We start from the raw sequence: 17,432 nt of genomic DNA, 5'->3' as shown, positions 1-17,432 counted from the left end.
GGGTTGTTAAATGTCATCAGTCAGTCATACTTCTCCTCACCCATGTCCTTGAACCTGTTTCAGATCTTGCTGTTGTTCATTGTGCTGGTGGTGCTCTCGCTGATCTGTGCCGTTGCCAACCACATCTGGGTGCAACGCAATGACCAGAAACACTGGTACCTCTTCTATGAAGGTAGACACCTCACTGTTTTCACATTTTAAAAAATCCACACTTTAGCTTTGTGAAGAAAAGGTGTTTTAGTTTACCGCTATATTTGTATTTTTTGTTTTCTGTTTGTAGCTTGTCATATAATCATTGCTGCAGCTTTCTTTTGTGTAAAACATTGTGACATTGCAGTCTCTAATTTGTTTCTTGTTTTTGGTGGGGTTTTTGGGTTTTTTAAATTTAAAAACCCAAGGAATTTCCACCATGTTTAGATTTGCCATATTTTGTTTTCTGTGGTTTATGGTCATATACTGTTGTTCATGGCATTACATGTATTACTCCTTGTTCACTGATAGCATTTCTCTGTAAAGAGAAAAATTAGGGGCGAAATTTTCCTCTTTTTTTCCCTTGGTGATATTCAATGTTGGTTCCTTTGTTTGCGGTGTGTGTTCCTTTTTCCTTGCTTGACTGTGAGCACCAGCACTTGGCGTTTGTGGGCGGTCCCAGCTTTGACCTTTGTGTCTTGATGATCGGTTTCACTTTCTCATGTCTAAGATATCCCTGCAGACCGTGCTCTGTGTTTTCGACTGGTGGTTGTGAGATTTTAGAAGGCCTGCTAAAAATGGAGTCTTAGAACTGAACTCATGATTATGTGTGTAAAGATAAACTGTGGAATATGACTTGGGGGGGGGGGGGGATGCTTGTTCATAGGTGTATTTTGAAGGTAGGCGAAGAAATTGTTATTGTCTTTTTGATTTATACTTTTTATGCTTTTAACACAGTCGTTTTTCTATTTCTTTTTTTTTTCTTAGAAAATGTTCACAGGCTTGAAACGGTTTAGCTATTTTTTAGAAACTTTTTTTGTGTTTGTCTTGTATTTTCTCTTGTTTCAGACACATGTTGCTTAGTATTTCTTTTTATACTGTACATCTGCTTGAGAAAATGTGGTCATTGTGGTTCAAACTTTTATCATTTGCACTGAACCTAAAAGCTGACAGGTGTAGTGAATTACAGGATACAGATCTTGGGCCTTCATTTGCTGTGTGGTCCTAATTACTGCCGTGGTTCATTCATCCCTTGCTAATGATCCAGTTAATCCTCTTAGGTTTTGTTAACCAATGAAATTGTAGTATAAAAAAGTGTTAACGGAGTAATTACTGTGGAATCTGCTTAAAGCAAGTTCTGGTGTACAGCGGTATTTTCATCAGTTTATCCAGGTTTTATTTGGTTTAGAGATGTTGCTCAAATAAAAAAACAAATTGTCAGGGATTTTCTTTTCTTTCGGTTCACCGCTGTTTTTGCATGAACTGTGTTCATTTAAAGAGGATTCCACGCTATTTTTAGTGTGATTAAAAAAGAATGAATGAATTTCATTATGCAATATTTTAATAAAGAAAAGCAATAGAAAACTCAGGCTAAGTCACAAGTGTTTTTCTCACAATCAACTTTTATTTCCTGTCTTACAAGTGTTCAATGTGGCCACCACTAGCAACTTGAGCAACATCAATGCGATAAAAGAATTCATCCCAGATGCGTTTATCATATCATGACCCACTGAGTTGATCACTGTTGTTATTCAATGTTTAAGGTCATCTAGTTTAGTGGGTAGGAGTGGAACATAAACGGGATCTTTTACATATCCCCACGGTCCACAAGAAAAAATCACACACGGTGAGGTCTGGGGATCTGGCACAGAGATCAATGTTTTGAGCCCCTTTCCGACCAATCCATCTCTGGGGTACAGCTATTAAAATTTCAAATGGTCATTGACTCATCTCATAACGGTGCTGGGAGCTGAAGCAATGCATCATAAAATCGGTTCCTTCTTTTTTAATCACCTTGTATATCTATTGTTGATGCAATATCAGTGAGCAGGATGGACTTGAGAATGCCTTGCAGGAGAGGTTTATAGTCAATCCTGTTTGGGTTTTTTAGGTATATTTGGGGGGGGGGCTTTCAGTAGCATATATCTATTTTTTTGTTGGTGTATATCTTCTATTGTGGTATGGCTTTTTTGAGTCTATCTTATACGTCCACTGTGTGCACTGTGTGTATTTTGTTTTCTTGTGGGTATGCAAACCAGGCAAAGACAATCATTTGAGATTTGTATCTGCTGAGAAAAAATAGATACATTATGTATACAGTGACAGCTAAAACACTTGAGTGACAAGTAGTGTACTACCACTGGAGTATTTTCATCGTTTTAGGTTACAGAATTCTGTCAGTAAACTAAGATGTAAGTTTTTGCGCAACCTTTTTGCCCAAAAGTTCATATTTTAACTGCTGCTGGTCTAAAGAAAGCGAGAGAGAAACCCACAGAACGGAGCCTATGGGCCCATGGTATCTCAACCACGGGCTGACTCCCATGTTGGTGGGTGCTGTGCTTTATTCTGCAAAGCGTTCCACCTTCGAAGGGTTTCTTGCTCTGCAGCGCCACATACAGTAATTCTTCCAAGTTAGCAACTTTGTATTTATCGCTTTGAAAAAGTCTCAAGGGGAACCATTTTCTGTAAGAAGGTGGTTGAATCATTTTACATTAAGTATAGCCTTGTTGATCTGTCACAGAAGAATTGGGTTATACTCTGGAGGAGTGTGTGTGTTTTCACTGTCAGAGACAATATTTTGTGTCGAAAGAATGTGTGTTTGAAATTTTTAAAATCTAAATAGAAGCTCTGAAAGTTATGCCTCTATGTTAAAACCCTTTGTTTTTCAGTCGTAATAGTTTTATTGGGAAAGGTTGGCCTTTTTCAAGGAGTGTCCTTTTATGGCTCTCTCCCTGAATCGATAACAACATGGATTTTTTTTTTCTCTATGTTTTTATGTCGTTTCCAATTGCTGGGCCCCTTTGTTTTGTATTTCTTTTCTACTGGGAGTTATGTACATCTTTTTTAAGTCATCTCTCTCTCTCTCTCTTTCTCTCTCTCTCTCTCTCTCTCTCTCTCTCTCTCTCTCTCTCTGTCTGTCTGTCTGTCTGTCTGTCTGTCTCTCTCTCTCTCTCTCTCTCTCTCTCTCTCTCTCTCTCTCTCTCTCTCTCTCTCTCACACTTTCTCTCTCTCTCTTTCTCTCTTTTCTCTTTTTCCCTCTGTATTTCTCATACTCACGTCAATGTCAACCAGTATTTCTCTGTCTGTCTTTCACTGATTTTTGTGCTTTGCATGTATCACGGTTGTCAACTCCTATTCTACTTTTTCACCCTTCCTTTCTTTTCTTCTTCCTGTTTTCTTTCTTTTTTTATGAGTACAGAGGTAGGCCTTCCTGTTTTCACTGGAATTGGAGTCTTTTCCATCATCAACAAGAAAAATTTCAGGGCTGTAAAAAAAATTGTTCATAATATTGCTATGCTAAGAGAAAGTGTAGCTACCATCATACGTTGGGTGGTTAGAGGGCGCCTCTGGTAGGATCTACTCCTTTTCTTTCCCCACTGTTCTTTCTGTCTGTCTTCCTTTTTTGCCAGCTCTGAATGAGCGCTATTGTGTTCAATGTGCTTCTAAATAAAAGAGAGGTTTTATTTCTTTACTTTTTGTTACTCAAACTTACACAGTCATATATAATCTGTTACATGTAGATATCAGTCATTACTTATTTCTGTTTGTAATGAGTAGTTGCTTCTTTGGTTGTATTGCCATGTCTAGGCATGATCTTTAATACTTGTTGTTTCTTTTCTTTTCCTTCCCTCTCTCATTGTATGTGATGTCAAAGAAAAAGTAGAAAATTATTTTACAAGTGGGTAACTATTTTGTTTGTTTTCCCCCAATTTTTTACCCCCTCAAAATGGTTCCTTGCATTTTCGGTGCATTTTGGTAGCATCGTTTGCTGGTTGTTGACTTAACGAGAAGCATGTCACTTTTTTACGTGTCCAGTACTACTTTGGTGCACATTGATTACCAAAGGGTATTGAGAAGCTGAATTTGTTCATGCATCTAAAGGTAACAATTGTATTGGCAGTAGAAATTTGTTATACCGTTCTATGTTAATTTTTAGTCAATTCGATCTAACATTTGGCATGGGAAAAGCAGAGCACATGGTTTAGTATCATCAATCAGTAGCTGGATGTTTTAGTATTTGACTATAGGTACTTATGGAAGTTTTACTAACATCTGGTATGGTGTCACTGGTTGAAATTGTTAACTCGGTTTGGGAGTTTTTATTTGTGTGTTTGTAAATCTGTGTGTGTGTGTGTGTGTGTGTGTGTGTGTGTAAGTGTGTGTGTTTGTAAATATGTGTGTTTCAGAGGATGTGGATGTGCGTGTATGCATGCTTGTGTTCCAGTGTACTGTTCATGGTTAGGGTGTGTGATACCTAAGTGAACTCACAAAAGTGGGTGGTTGGTGAGTGCTCTGGTGTAGTTTGCTTCTTCTTTCCTATCACACATCTATCATCTTTATCTCTCCTCCTTCTTTTGTGTGTTTTTTACTCTCTTGTAACACCTCTAATATTCTGCACTTATATGACCTTATAGTGTTGCAAGTGCCGTAAAACACTTACAAAAGCAAAATTCACAAAGTGTTCTTGTTTTGAAGACAAATACTCTCCAGTTCTGTGATATAGTTCGTACAGTGTCTAAAAATCATATAAACTTAGGCTAAAGTGGTTGTAGTGACAAAAGACGCTCCAATAATGGTAATCCCTGAAGTGATCCCTTGTGAAAGTGGTGGTGGGGGGGGGGGGGGGGGGTGGTGGTGGACAGGAGAACAACCTTATATTCAAAGGTAGTGTCTTTCAGAAAGATTTCTGTTAAGTGAACTTCACGAAAGCCATGCTCAACAGATTTTACCAATTTTTGCTTGAAATATTGTTGGTAGGTCCCTCTCTTTTTCTATCTCTTCACTTTTGTTCGTCTGTTGTGCTACTTTTTCTGATCTTCACCACAGTTTTTATGAGCTTCTCTTCTGATATAGCACTTTCTTACTTTAATGTTGTCTCAACAGGTTTTCAAATAAAAATGGTTAGATTATGATACCCATTGGACATCTTTTCTCTTCTTAATTGCTTTTTTTTCATCTCCACTTTTGGCAAAATTTGAACTGTTTTCAGAAGATCTCTGTTCTTACCAAAAAATCAACATGTTTGCATTATGGCAAATCTTAAACTTACTTATTTTCAGGCTGCCTAAGACTTTGAATTCTTTTTGTCAAAGCGGAGATTTTAACTTTGAATAAATAAATCAGTACTTGGATAAGGGTATGTGCTTGAGCTGGCTGGACTGGAGGAGGTGCTGTTTCCATGGAGTGGATCGCATCTTCGTAGCTTTTGAGTGAGCTGCAGAACGTTTTGGTTTGTTGTTGTTGCTAACAGAGTAGCCTTTGAGCGTGTACCCTTGGCTCAATCGTGTAAAAAAAAAGGTGGAGGTCTTCAACGTTGTTCTTAGCTACAGCATAGGATATTGTCTGTGGTAGGAATGAGTGGAAGGAGTTACTGTTGGAGATCCTGTAGTTTGAGACATTCGAAGAGCTGATGTTGGACTGTTTTGTAGACAATGCTTTTGTTTATAAGGATGGTTTGAGAGCTTCAGCCCAGTGAAAAAGAAATGCAAATGAGAACAAAGAAGCTAGAATATATTTTTCCCCTGTTTCGCTAAATTGAAATTTGAAAAGGGGGGGGGGGTGTGATTGTTTTAATCTGTTTGTGAATAGAAATGAAAATAAAGAAGTCAGATTGAATACATTTTTTTCTCCTTTTATTGTACTCAATCAAATCATGGGAGTTGTTACTTGTTTATATATGGATGATGGAAGCAAGGGTTAAAAAAACACTTATCTTTTTTTTATTGCATGAAGAGCATAACCCCAATTGAAATTCAAATGTTTAGATTCTGCTTAACTTAACGTCTTTGCATTGCTCTATTGCATTAATTAAGGTTAACACTTATTAAGTTAATACTTTCTATTTTGTAGAGTGTGGCTGTGTTGTTGGAATATGGAATGTAAGCTTTTGGTTGCTGTTGAATATAAAGATAGCAGAATGGTGTGTGATGTTCTTGGCTTTTCTTAAGGCTAATTATTTAAAGAGCAAAATAGTTAAGAAACTAAAGAGCTACATCTTGACAGAAATGTCTCCCAAGCTAGACTTGTTCTGAAAAGATTCTAAATCAGTACTGTGACATTTTAGTAGACATTCTTCTGTTACAGTCATAATGAACAGCGTAAATGTTATTCATTCAGTCTACTGAAAAAAACCCAGCTTTAGTGACTCAATTTGCTTTCATTGAGATCTCTGTTCTGTTGCCCTGTGTGCTCATGTTTCAAACTGGTACTATTGGAGTAGACAGCTGTTGCCCTAAGGTCATGAAAGCAGCATTCAATTGAGATCAGTGGATTGGAGCGCTACAGAATGATTTGTTCTGGGTTCTGTTCAGACCAACTGTTACCTAAATCTGTGGTTGACACCACCCTGACGTACTGGTGTTGATGACCCTTTAAAGGCCTGTCGTCAAAGTAATATACTTCAGCGTCCTGTGTATAAGTTTTTGTTGCATTTTTATTGTAACATCAACCTGTTCGTCCAATTCCTCAATCCAAATTAAATTTGTTTCATGGAAAATCTAAGTTTAAGTAACAGAGCAAGCAAGGTTTTGATTGATGGGTTGTGTTTAGATATGAAGTCAGCATTGCATTAATTGAGCACAGATATTCTTGAGGTCCAATTATTTGAGATTCCTCTTTTCAGGCCAAGATATAATTTAGTCCCTTGATCTAATTAAGATTCTATAGTAGAGTCATCATTATGTAAAACTCTTGATGCATCGGAAGATACTTAAGTACCGGTATGTCATGCACATTGTGATTTCATACCTGCATGGTCATACGAAAATAATCAACATCTGTCTCTTACAGCCATTGTTTTGAGCTTGCCCTGTGTCTGTGGCACTTCAAGAAAGTGGCTACACTTTTCCTTATCTGTTTTAAATATGAAGCACTAACTCCCTTGTTGCTGTCTTGAGAAATTATTCTGTGAAGAAGCACGTTCTGGCACCCCACACACAGGGAATGCTTGTTTTGCAATACCATCCTGACACTTTGACAGCCCGGCCTGATAGCGGAGACTGCAGCTCGCGCATCTTTCAGTCTAACTCTTGAACTCAAGTTATTTTACATTAAAAGGCCACTTCAAGTCCTTTGATTTGTATAATAATCTAGTAAAACATGAAATTTCACTATAGAGATATTTCTATGTATTTTGAATTTAAAGCGATTAAAAACTGATTTCACCTTTTAAAATTTTGATCATCCATTTTGAAAAGGTTTTGTAAATTGTAAATGGTATCATCTGCTATCTTTGAGTGAAAGATATATTAGCATTTTATATATTTCATAAGAATTTCTTTTAAATTAAGTTATATCAGTGAAACACAAAATAAATATGAAATTTTGAAGGATGTCTTACCTTGTTATAAATTGGCATTTCAAAAATGATAGCCAGCATGCGATAATGCTAGTTCAGATTTTAATGCTTGGCTGTTAGATCTAGGGTTTTGAGTAAAGGTTTAGGGCTTGCCAAGACTATCACAATCTTTAAACAGAGAGAAGTGTTTTAATAGAAATCTGAGAGGTAAACTCATATTGGGTTTCCATTATTGTCATTGATCGTTGTTTCCTTTCAAAGCATCAGTTTGAACAACACACTGGAAATAACACCAGGAGTCCCAGTTCACCTCCACTTCTGCCCTTTTTGTCCCCTTCCAAGTAAAACTTCTGTTAGCATTTTCGTCATGAGCAGCTACTTGGCAGCATATTGCATTTCGAAAAGGAATAACTGTTACCCTATATATACTTTATTATTTTTTTATTTTTAGATCTTTTTGATTTGTATTCTTTGTTTGGTGTCCTCTTGCCCCCCCCCCTCATACTAAAAGATTAGTTTTATGTCAATAAGCGTCTCTAAAAACCTATTTTGCTTTGACTAATTAGAGAGCACCACTGATGAGTTCTGCGACAATCCTATCCTTTTAGAAGACTCTGTGTATTGACTTATGTTTTGCCTGCAAAGGTTCTACGTCTGTCCTCACTTCCCGGGTCCTGACTCCAGTGGTCATTGGGGAGGGTATCAGTCAGTCTTGAAGGATTACAACACGGTACAAGACCCTAGCAAATACATGTATGTGTGATGGTCTGTCGTTATCGCTTCTGCCCTGTCTTTTTTTCTAGGTTCTGGAGCAGGTTCTACTATACACATCTCAATCTTCTACTCTGATAGAAATGGTGTCAGTTCATTTTGTATCTGGACCATTTGGGCTGTCTTTAGTGTGATCAAGTTTTTGTGTGGTTTTATTTCTGTGAATATAATTTCTTTCTTAATCTTTTTTTCTATATATATTGAGAGAAGATAAAAGTAGTATTTCATTTTAGTTTCACTAGCCTGAAATATCACGTTTTTTTAAAACTCCAGTCCATTGTCTTGTTTGTTTGGGTGGGGGGGGGGGGGGGGGGGGGGGGTAGGGGTTATAGCGATATGTGATGATATTTTTGTCTATGCGCCTCTCTCTACAACTCAAATTCATGTCCTTTTTTTTCCCCACTTTACTTGCCCACTTGCGATGTTTGTTGCTGCAACGCTACCCAGACTTGGCGCGGTCCAACTTCCTGTACAACCTGCTCACCTTCATTATCTTGTACAACAACCTGATCCCCATCAGTCTGCAAGTCACACTGGAGATGGTCAAGTTCCTGCAGGCTATTTTTATAAACTGGGTGAGTGGGTGGTTGGTGGGTGCTTTGGTGTTGTTGGCTCCTTCTTTCCTATCCAACGTCTATGATCTTTATGTATCCTCCTTTTTTTCTTTGTATGTTACTCTTTAATAACACTCTCATCTTTGGCTCTTGTGTGACCTATTTATGTTGAAAGTGTCGTAAAACTCTTACTAAAACAAACAAGTTGGGTGAGTTGTTAGACTAGAAAGAGGGAGGGGGGGTGAAACGGTGACTTGGGGGAAAGATGATGGGGATGGAGGGGTGATGGAAAAAGAAAGAAAGATTTAGAGAGGAAATGAGAGAGAAAATGAGACAATTTGCAGAATAGAAAAAGACAAAAGATTGGGAAGGTAAACGCTGTTGAAAGAAAAAGAGGATAGAAAATATTTACAGAGAGAAATGGCGAGCAGAGTGTGGGGAAGAGAGGACATAATATACTGATTGAAAGAAAGAGAATTGAGAGTTGGAACTGGTGGCTGGAAATCTATTTGAGTTTTTTTAAAAGGGAGATTCAAAGAGCATGTTGGGAAGATTGGTATGGTGGTATTGGTTGAAGGTAAAGGTTTTCAACATTGTAAGATGATTACAAAGCAAGACTTCTGGTGCGATGTCAATCTTTAGGCTTGACTCAGTTGGTGGAGTGTCATGAAATCTCGCCAAAGTTCAAGAATTCCAGTTTAGGGATTGAATTCAAGGTTGTCCTCCTTCTAGTCCAGCATATTACCAATGTAGTTTCGGGTGCACCCGAATGAGCAAGAGGATAAAAGAAAAGACTTGATTTCTGTGAATTTCAAGAAAGACCTTATCTATGGTGTTTTGATAACTTCATAAATAGCTATGAAAGTAATATAGTTTTGTCCTTTTCTCCTCAATTGTTTTTTAAATGAAAAATCATTTTCTTGTGTGTGATTCCTCTCTCAGGATAAGGATATGTACTATGAGCCCACAAAGACCAATGCCAACGCCCGGACGTCTAACCTTAATGAAGAGTTGGGACAGGTATGTGGGTAGGCTCTACTTTTACGTGACGAATGTGAAGTTGATTTCCTGTCTGTTACCTGTGAATGATTTTTCTCAGTGCACACTGTAGATGAGGCATAGACCTGGATTTTAAATTGAAACATTTAGTTCAAATGTTGTTATGGAAATGATAACAGGCAGAGATTGATAAGGTACCTACAGACTACTCCACAGTTTCTAACCTTTTTGATGTGTGTTAAGATATCCTGAAGACATTATCTAAATTATGTTACAGATGACATTCACATAAATTGATAATGGTGATAACAATAGTCATGATAGGAAGAAAGATGACATTGGATGAGATACATTCCTGACAAAAGATATAAGCTTATATCGGATGAGAAAGTCACAGAAGAAGGATATAGTAGAAAGTGTCTAAGACGGACACCCATTGTGGAGGAGAAAAGTTGTTGCCTTAGACATGTGGACATCTGGACAGTGTCATTATAATGTTTTAAAAAGCAAATGGGAAACGGGAAGCGGTTGTTTGTACAGGGGATTATCATCTTGAACAGGTGGTCGTTAAAGCAGGTTCGACTGTATTGTTAGGTACATTCCTGATGAAAAATGTACATTGCAGGAGAAAGTCACAAAAGAAGATTATTCAGATTGGTAGTCCTGAATAGTTATATCTATTCACGTATTCCTTATATAAGTTATACAAGTAAGATCTGGTCTATGCTTGTTTGTTTTTTTGTTTTTTTGCTGTGACAAGGGTGATTGCAAGCTTGACCCATGCAGATGGTAGAAGTTTTGTGCTGGATAGAATCTCTGTCTTTATTTGTTCTTCGCTACAGTTGAACCTGCTCTAATTGCAATTTGTCCAAGATGCACACCTGTACAAACAACTACTTTCCACTTCCCCCTCGCAGTTTTTCTGTATTATAATGACACTGTCCGAGACATACGCCTGTCTAAGATAGTCACTTTTATCATCAGCACTGGATGGCCATCTTGGAAAATTTCAACTGTACTTCATGTTTGAAATAACATTCAAAATATCGCAATCTCAGTGCATTCTTGTCGTAGCTCCATTTTTTTAACAGTGAAAATGTGACATCTTCTAAAGTTCAGTCTCTGTTATGAGCTGTTTTTGCTGTTATTAAAAATGGAGATACGACTAGAAAGCACTGAGGTTGCGATATGGTAACTTTTTAAGGTAGCTTATGAATCACGTGAAATTATCCCTATGAACCTAGGCACATGTTTGAGAGTGAGTTACATTCACCCATCTGTGTACTAAACGCATGTCTCTCTTCCGTGAAGTAGTGTACTTCAAGCAGTTGATTCAAGAGAGCTAGCTTGCATCAGTCCAGTAGGTTCAGGGGACATGGATTGAAAAGGTAAAATTTATTGTAGCATTGTACTTTCATATTTGACTACTTTAATCAATTTTTGTGATGAGATGTGGCTTACTGAAAGCTGTCTTCTATTACATATATCCCTGGATGTTTTCATGCTCATCTTGACTGCAATTCTGTCCGTGTCTTTCTCAGATCAAGTTCCTCTTCTCAGACAAGACCGGTACGCTGACTCAGAATATCATGAGGTTCAGCAAGTGTTCTATCGCAGGCATTGTGTATGGGTAAGTGCTCTGTCCCATGCGTTGTGTAAGACCCTTTGTCATAGGCTCTATACACTTGCCCTATCACAGGCATCATGAATGAGAGTGGATTGTCTGTCAAGGGTATTGCATGTATGTAACTGCTTGGTTGCAGGCAGTGTGTACAACTGGCATGGCCCACGAGCAGATTCTGTCTGACCCGTGACCTGGTAATAAGATTGTAGTAATGAATGAAGCAATGAAGCTCACAGTGACTGATTTATTGATAAAAGCAGCAAAGCTCTGTCTTAATAATTATAACCAATAGTTTCTAGCTGAGCTGGAAGCAATATATCTAATATTTGATCTCAAGTCTCCAAGTGGATGGCTGCATTAAGCTATTTCGAATAACTCATGGGCCAAAACAGAGAAAATTGGGGGAAATAGATTTAAATACTCAACCTCTCAAAAGTGATACAAAAACTGACACTATAGCTTATATCACTCAAGAGTGTTTCGTGAGATAAAATATCAGATATTTTGCTTCCTGCTTGGTTGGAAACTGTTGATTGTAATTTTTAAGACGGACATTTCTGTTTTTATTAATCATCAACTCACAGGGAGCCACTTTCATGATTACTGACTATTGGATCGACTCACGGGCCAGACTGAAACTGCTCTCAAGCTGTCTCTAGCCTCTAGGCCATAGTTTGCCTTTACCTGCCACAGATGCTGTTGCTGTTTGTTTCACTTTGTAGTGATGAGGCTTTTGGGTGCTCATAATCAAAAGGTCATGAGTTCAAACCCCACCAGGGGCCTGACATTGTGTTCTCTGTACACAAATTTTCCTCACTTCGCCCAGGTGGGAGTAGGGGCCTTGCAATAGACAGCAAAAAAAAAAATAGTCAGTATGTTTGTGTTTTGCTGCTTATAAAATGGCAGCTTGTACTGTATGCTTCCCAGGAAGTTGAGATTGTTTTTGTAGAGCTCTAGGATCTGCTGGGATAATGATAAGAAGAATCATAGCTTGTTTCTGAATGGAACAGAGCACTATTAAAATGCTATTTATTATTGCTATAGTCTTCATACTACAGCTGATCTTGATTCAAATTTTCTGTGAGGCTTCATTGATGTTTGGGTTGTTCTGGAAGTTTTTTGAGACTCTTCGCATACTTGCCACGCTCCTATCACAGACGGATACTAAATTATGTCACTGGATATCTGCCCTGGTGATAGTGGCTCTGGGGGTACTAGTACTAAAACATACACAAGTTATTGAACCAAATTTTGTTTGTAATTTGACTTGTTTTCAAAATTTTCATGGGTTTTTTCCCCTCTTTTTTTCAGAGATAATGAGGACGGCAACGACGCTTTTGATGGCAAGAGTGTTGTTGATAATATTGTAGCAAACCATGTGAGTTTATGTATCTACTTGTCCTGTTTATATAAATGAAAGGAAAATCCGTTTAACGTATGATATAATGAAACTAGGTGAAGCTGCAATCAACATTCAAAATGTGCAATCTATGTGTGCACAGTTGGTGTATTATTCTAGAGTCTTTCTGGGGGAAAAAAAGCTTAACAAAGTGTAATAGAACTAAAAGTGAAAAAAAATTTCAGAATGCCCCCCTTTCTTTTGTTCCTCTTATTAAATCCATACTAGCTGGGTACCCCATTCGATGAACTGTCTCAAAAGAATAGATGCTCAAGTCATTTTGGGTTAAGTGCGCACTGCATGTGGATGGAAGTATCACTTGTTTACAATGGCATCTAAACGAAACTAATGGAAAACTGAAAATTAAACTACTCTGACTGCAGACTCCTTTATATGATTCTGAACTGCTGTTAATTTTTTTCAAATTCATAGGTTAAGTGGTTCGGAAGTTTAAGGCGACCAAAGTGACGAACATTCACAAATATAATATAGATATTTTGCTGCTACAGGCTGTCATTACAGTCCTCTGCTCTTCAGTTACAGCCCTTTGTGTTTCATTTCTTTTCATACTGTTGATATCATATCACACCACACCACATACCAGTTACCATACCCCATGCCATGCCATGCCATACTCTCTCAAATGACTGTTATTGTGTTCATTTTACTCACACTCTCTCATGGTCTTGGTTGGAGGTCCTACTTCTTTACTGTTCCTCTGTTGTTTCTGTCCGTCTTACTTTTCCCTGCTCTAAATAAACATGATATTGTTGATATGCTTCTCTTTACACAAACTCATGGTGTGGGTGGTTGGCGGGTGGTCTGGTATGGTTAGCTCCTTCTTTCCTACCAAACATCAATCGTCCTTATCTTTCCTCCTTTTTTGTGTATGTCACTCTTTTGTAGCACATCTGTTCTTCTGCGCTTAAATAACCTTATTGTGTTGCAAACGCCGTAAAACTCTTACTAAAACTAAAGCTAAAACTTTCCCTGTGTTGTTTCTATCTGTCTTACTTTCCCCTGCACTAAATGATTATGGTTATCTCCATAGGCTTCTCTTTACTGTAACAAACATACTCATGGTGTTTCTGCTCTGTGGGTGGTTGGCGGATGCCCTGGTGTGGTTTGCTCCTTCTTTCCTAACTATCGTCCTTATGTCTCCTTTTTTGTGTATGTTACTCTCTCTCTTGTAACACATCTGTCCTTCAGCACTTATATGACCTTACTGTGTTGCAAGTGCCGTAAAACTCTTACTAAAACTAAAACTCTCTCTGTCCTTCGGCACTTATATGACCTTATTGTGTTGCCTGTGCTGTAAAACTCTTACTAAAACTAAAAGTGTCTGCTTTGTTCCTCACAGGAAACCGAACCAGTGATCTCAGAATTTGTCAAGCTGCTGGCGGTGTGTCACACGGTGGTTCCCCAGGTCAACCAGACCACCAACGAGATACACTACCTCGCCTCCTCTCCAGGTGGGTCTTTCTTTGCTCTGCTCCCTTTTCAAGACAGTGGAGTGTGCTTGGAAGACTGTCCCTCTTTTTTTTTTTTGTGTTTGTTTTTAGGAAAACTTCTAAGGCTCTTGCAACACAATATATGTCTTATAAGTGCCGATGATTAGAGGTGTTACATGAGAGTGACCTACAAAGAAAGAAAGAGGAGAGTAAGAACGATAGATGTTTTTAGTTTAAGTAAAAATTTTATTGCACTTTCAACAGGAATAGGCCTATTAAGTGCTGAAGATTAGAGGGTGTTACTCAGATAAAGAGCATTTGTATAGGGCAAAGTCCCACTCAGCAGCAAGTTCTATGAGCTTCAGAATCTATATTTCTAAGTGACAGATTCAAAAATAGATTTAAACCCATTGTAGTCCAGTGTTTTGCAAACTGATCTTCTGTTGCGCTCTTGGGAAGACAACATAGTTGCATCATGAGTGTGACTTGCCAGCTGAGCTGGCGTGTGTGTAGGATAACAATAGTGTACACCTTATTAGCTGTGCACCACATTCTGAATGAAATCATGTTTTGTTTGATTTGTTTTCAGGGTTTTTTGGTGGGTTTTATTTAATTACTTTTTTTTCTTAATTTAGGAGGGGGGGGGGGATGAAAAGGAGAGATTAACTGACTTTTTAAAAATCATTACCTCCGACCTTTGATGCAAAAATTCTGAGATGGATCCGCTTAGAACATGAACTGTCCTATGTCTCCCTTCACAGATGAGGCAGCTCTGGTGAAGGCAGCCAAGGAGATGAAGCATGTATTCACGACAAGAACACCAGACTCTGTTATAGTGGATGTGGTAAGATCTTTTGAGCATAATCTGTGTTTCACCGCCCCCCCCCCCCCCTCTCTCTCTCTCTCTCTCTCTCTCTCTCTCTCTCTCTCTCTCTCTCTCTCTCTCTCTCTCTCTCTCTCTCTCTCCCTCCCTCCCTCCCTCCCTCCCTCCCTCCCTCTCTCTCTCTCTCTCTCTCTCTCTCTCTCTCTCTCTCTCTCTCTCTCTCTCTCTCTCTCTCTCTCTCTCTCTCTCTCAAAAAAAAGCATCCAACCCACATCATGCAATTTCCATCCCCCTCTGTCTCTCTGTCTATCTGTCTTTCTTTTTGTTTCCCTCTCATACCTCCTCTGTCTCCGTCTCCCACTCTTTTGAAGTGAAGATGAGAGAAATGAAGAGGGATATAGTGGGGGGTTTAAGCCTTTGAGGATGTTTTGAGCAGCAGTTTTGTTTGTTGTTGTTAATCCAGTAGCCTTTGAGGGTGTGCCCTTCAGCTCAGTTCCGTGTTTAAAAAAATGAAGGTCTTTGACTTCTGCTCTTTGCTGCAGTATAGGGTATTGTCTGTCTGTGGTAGATAGTATTGATAGGGGCGGGGCGTTAAACCCATACCCTTTCATCATTGGTCTGTTGTGGGGATGGTGGGGAAAAAGTTGCCGTCAGAGTAGTTTTCGAAAGAAAAGGAACAGCCTGCTCTTCAACACACCGCAATGTCACAGAGAGAAGTTTGGGGGTGTACTTTCTCAGGTAGCTTGTATATGTATGGATAGGTGTGGAACTAGCAGGGGTCCCTGAACCTGGTCTCAAGAGTTCTCCGTGCAGAATGTTCATCTTTTGATTCATTTCACAGGCTTCTTCTTCCTCAATGCACGTTTTATGTCATATGTAACAGGTCGAAGGGCTAGAACCCAGATGGCTGCTGATCAGAAAAGTATGTCATATCTTCATATGTGCCATTCATGAATGATTTATCGTGTTAGTTAAAAGTATGTACTGTCTGAAATATTTTTTAATGACTCTGATCTCTTGACTGAGATTTTTTTTTCTTTTTTTTTTCATTTCAGATGGGGAAGCCAGAGAAATTCCAGGTGCTAAATGTGTTGGAATTCACCAGGTAATTTGTCACTTTTGTCTTGTCACAGCTTTAAGTTATGAGCCCTTTTGAGTGATACCATACTAACATTCTGCAAGTACCATTGTAAGGACAAATATGTGCAAGTGGTTGGGGGTGCTATTGGTAGGTCTTCTTTATTATCCCTGTTATTTCTGTCTGTCTGTCTACCTTTTTCTCAGCTCTAAATGATTGCCATTATGTTGATGATGTGCTTTTCTTGAACTCAAACTTAAGTTACAAATTCTGGGCGGAGGTAGTCTTATAATCGGTTTTTCTACGCCTGGACAGTTAAATAATGTATGTGTTTATTAGTACAGCTTCAAATTGAGCAGAGGCAGGGCATTTGATCTTACCTGATTTTAAAATCTCACTCTTTGTGCTAGTTAAAAGTTAGCATGATTGAGTGGTAGTCTGTGAAGACCCTGAGTTCAGCTATGAATTCAACTTCTCAATCAAGCTTTTTATCCTTGTCTCATATTTTGAGAAATCAATTTCTATCTCTTATTTCTGATGTTTTTAGTATGACTTACGTCTTGGTGAAATGGCCTCTGACTCCAAGTTGATTGGCATGATTTTAAAAAAATTAAATTGTATGTTGAATATGGTTTTCTTTTCTCTTTCTTTCAGCAAAAGGAAAAGAATGTCTGTTGTAGTGAAGACAGAAGATGGCAAAATCAAACTGTATTGCAAGGGAGCTGTAAGTACTGAGTCAAATGATCACACATTTGTGACTAAGATAACCCTAACAGACCCAGTTGTGTACATCTCCCTCATAGTGTTCTCTTTCCCCTAGGCTCAGTTGCGTATAATTCCCTCACACGGTGCCAACCACCTCAAACCCAAACCCATATTTTTACTGTTATCGATCCTATTTTTAAAAAAAAAATATATCCTTCAAGATATCTTTAATTATGTATTTATATATGTTGCCATCGTTACCCAAATTTTCCCCGCAGGGATTAATAAAGTGTAATTTATTTATTTGATTAAAAAAAAAAAAAGGCATGAACTAACTTATAAATGAATTCATATCTCTTCTATTCCCCTTACCTGTATCTAGGACAATGTTATCTACGAGCGTCTGGGTGACAACAAGAAGTACACAGACGAGACCCTGGAACATCTGGAGCAGTTTGCTGCCATAGGTGGGTGCCCCGTCACAGAATTGAAGGCTATGTGAATGTGTGTGTGTGTGCGCGCGCGCAAGTGTGTGTGTGTGT

At 38.5% G+C, this 17,432-nt stretch overlaps 1 protein-coding gene across 3 annotated transcripts in view; it reads left to right on the top strand.

The window, feature by feature from the left end:
* The window catches only part of LOC101861828 (probable phospholipid-transporting ATPase IA), a gene marked incomplete at its 5' end in the record, with an annotated part of 73,256 nt that overhangs the window by 12,199 nt on the left and 43,625 nt on the right, over window positions 1-17,432 (top strand). For all 3 annotated transcript variants that reach the window (XM_035971227.1, XM_035971226.1, XM_035971225.1), the window contains 10 exon segments: window positions 64-172; window positions 8,705-8,832; window positions 9,754-9,831; window positions 11,352-11,440; window positions 12,746-12,812; window positions 14,194-14,305; window positions 15,046-15,128; window positions 16,163-16,212; window positions 16,840-16,909; window positions 17,273-17,357. In XM_035971227.1, the coding sequence (XP_035827120.1) occupies window positions 64-172; window positions 8,705-8,832; window positions 9,754-9,831; window positions 11,352-11,440; window positions 12,746-12,812; window positions 14,194-14,305; window positions 15,046-15,128; window positions 16,163-16,212; window positions 16,840-16,909; window positions 17,273-17,357 (871 nt within the window).

Source organism: Aplysia californica, unplaced genomic scaffold (genome assembly GCF_000002075.1).
Source record: "Aplysia californica isolate F4 #8 unplaced genomic scaffold, AplCal3.0 scaffold00400, whole genome shotgun sequence".
NCBI lineage: Eukaryota > Metazoa > Mollusca > Gastropoda > Aplysiida > Aplysiidae > Aplysia > Aplysia californica.
The sequence above is the reverse complement of the archived record's forward strand: the minus strand, read 5'-3'. Positions and strand labels throughout refer to the sequence as shown.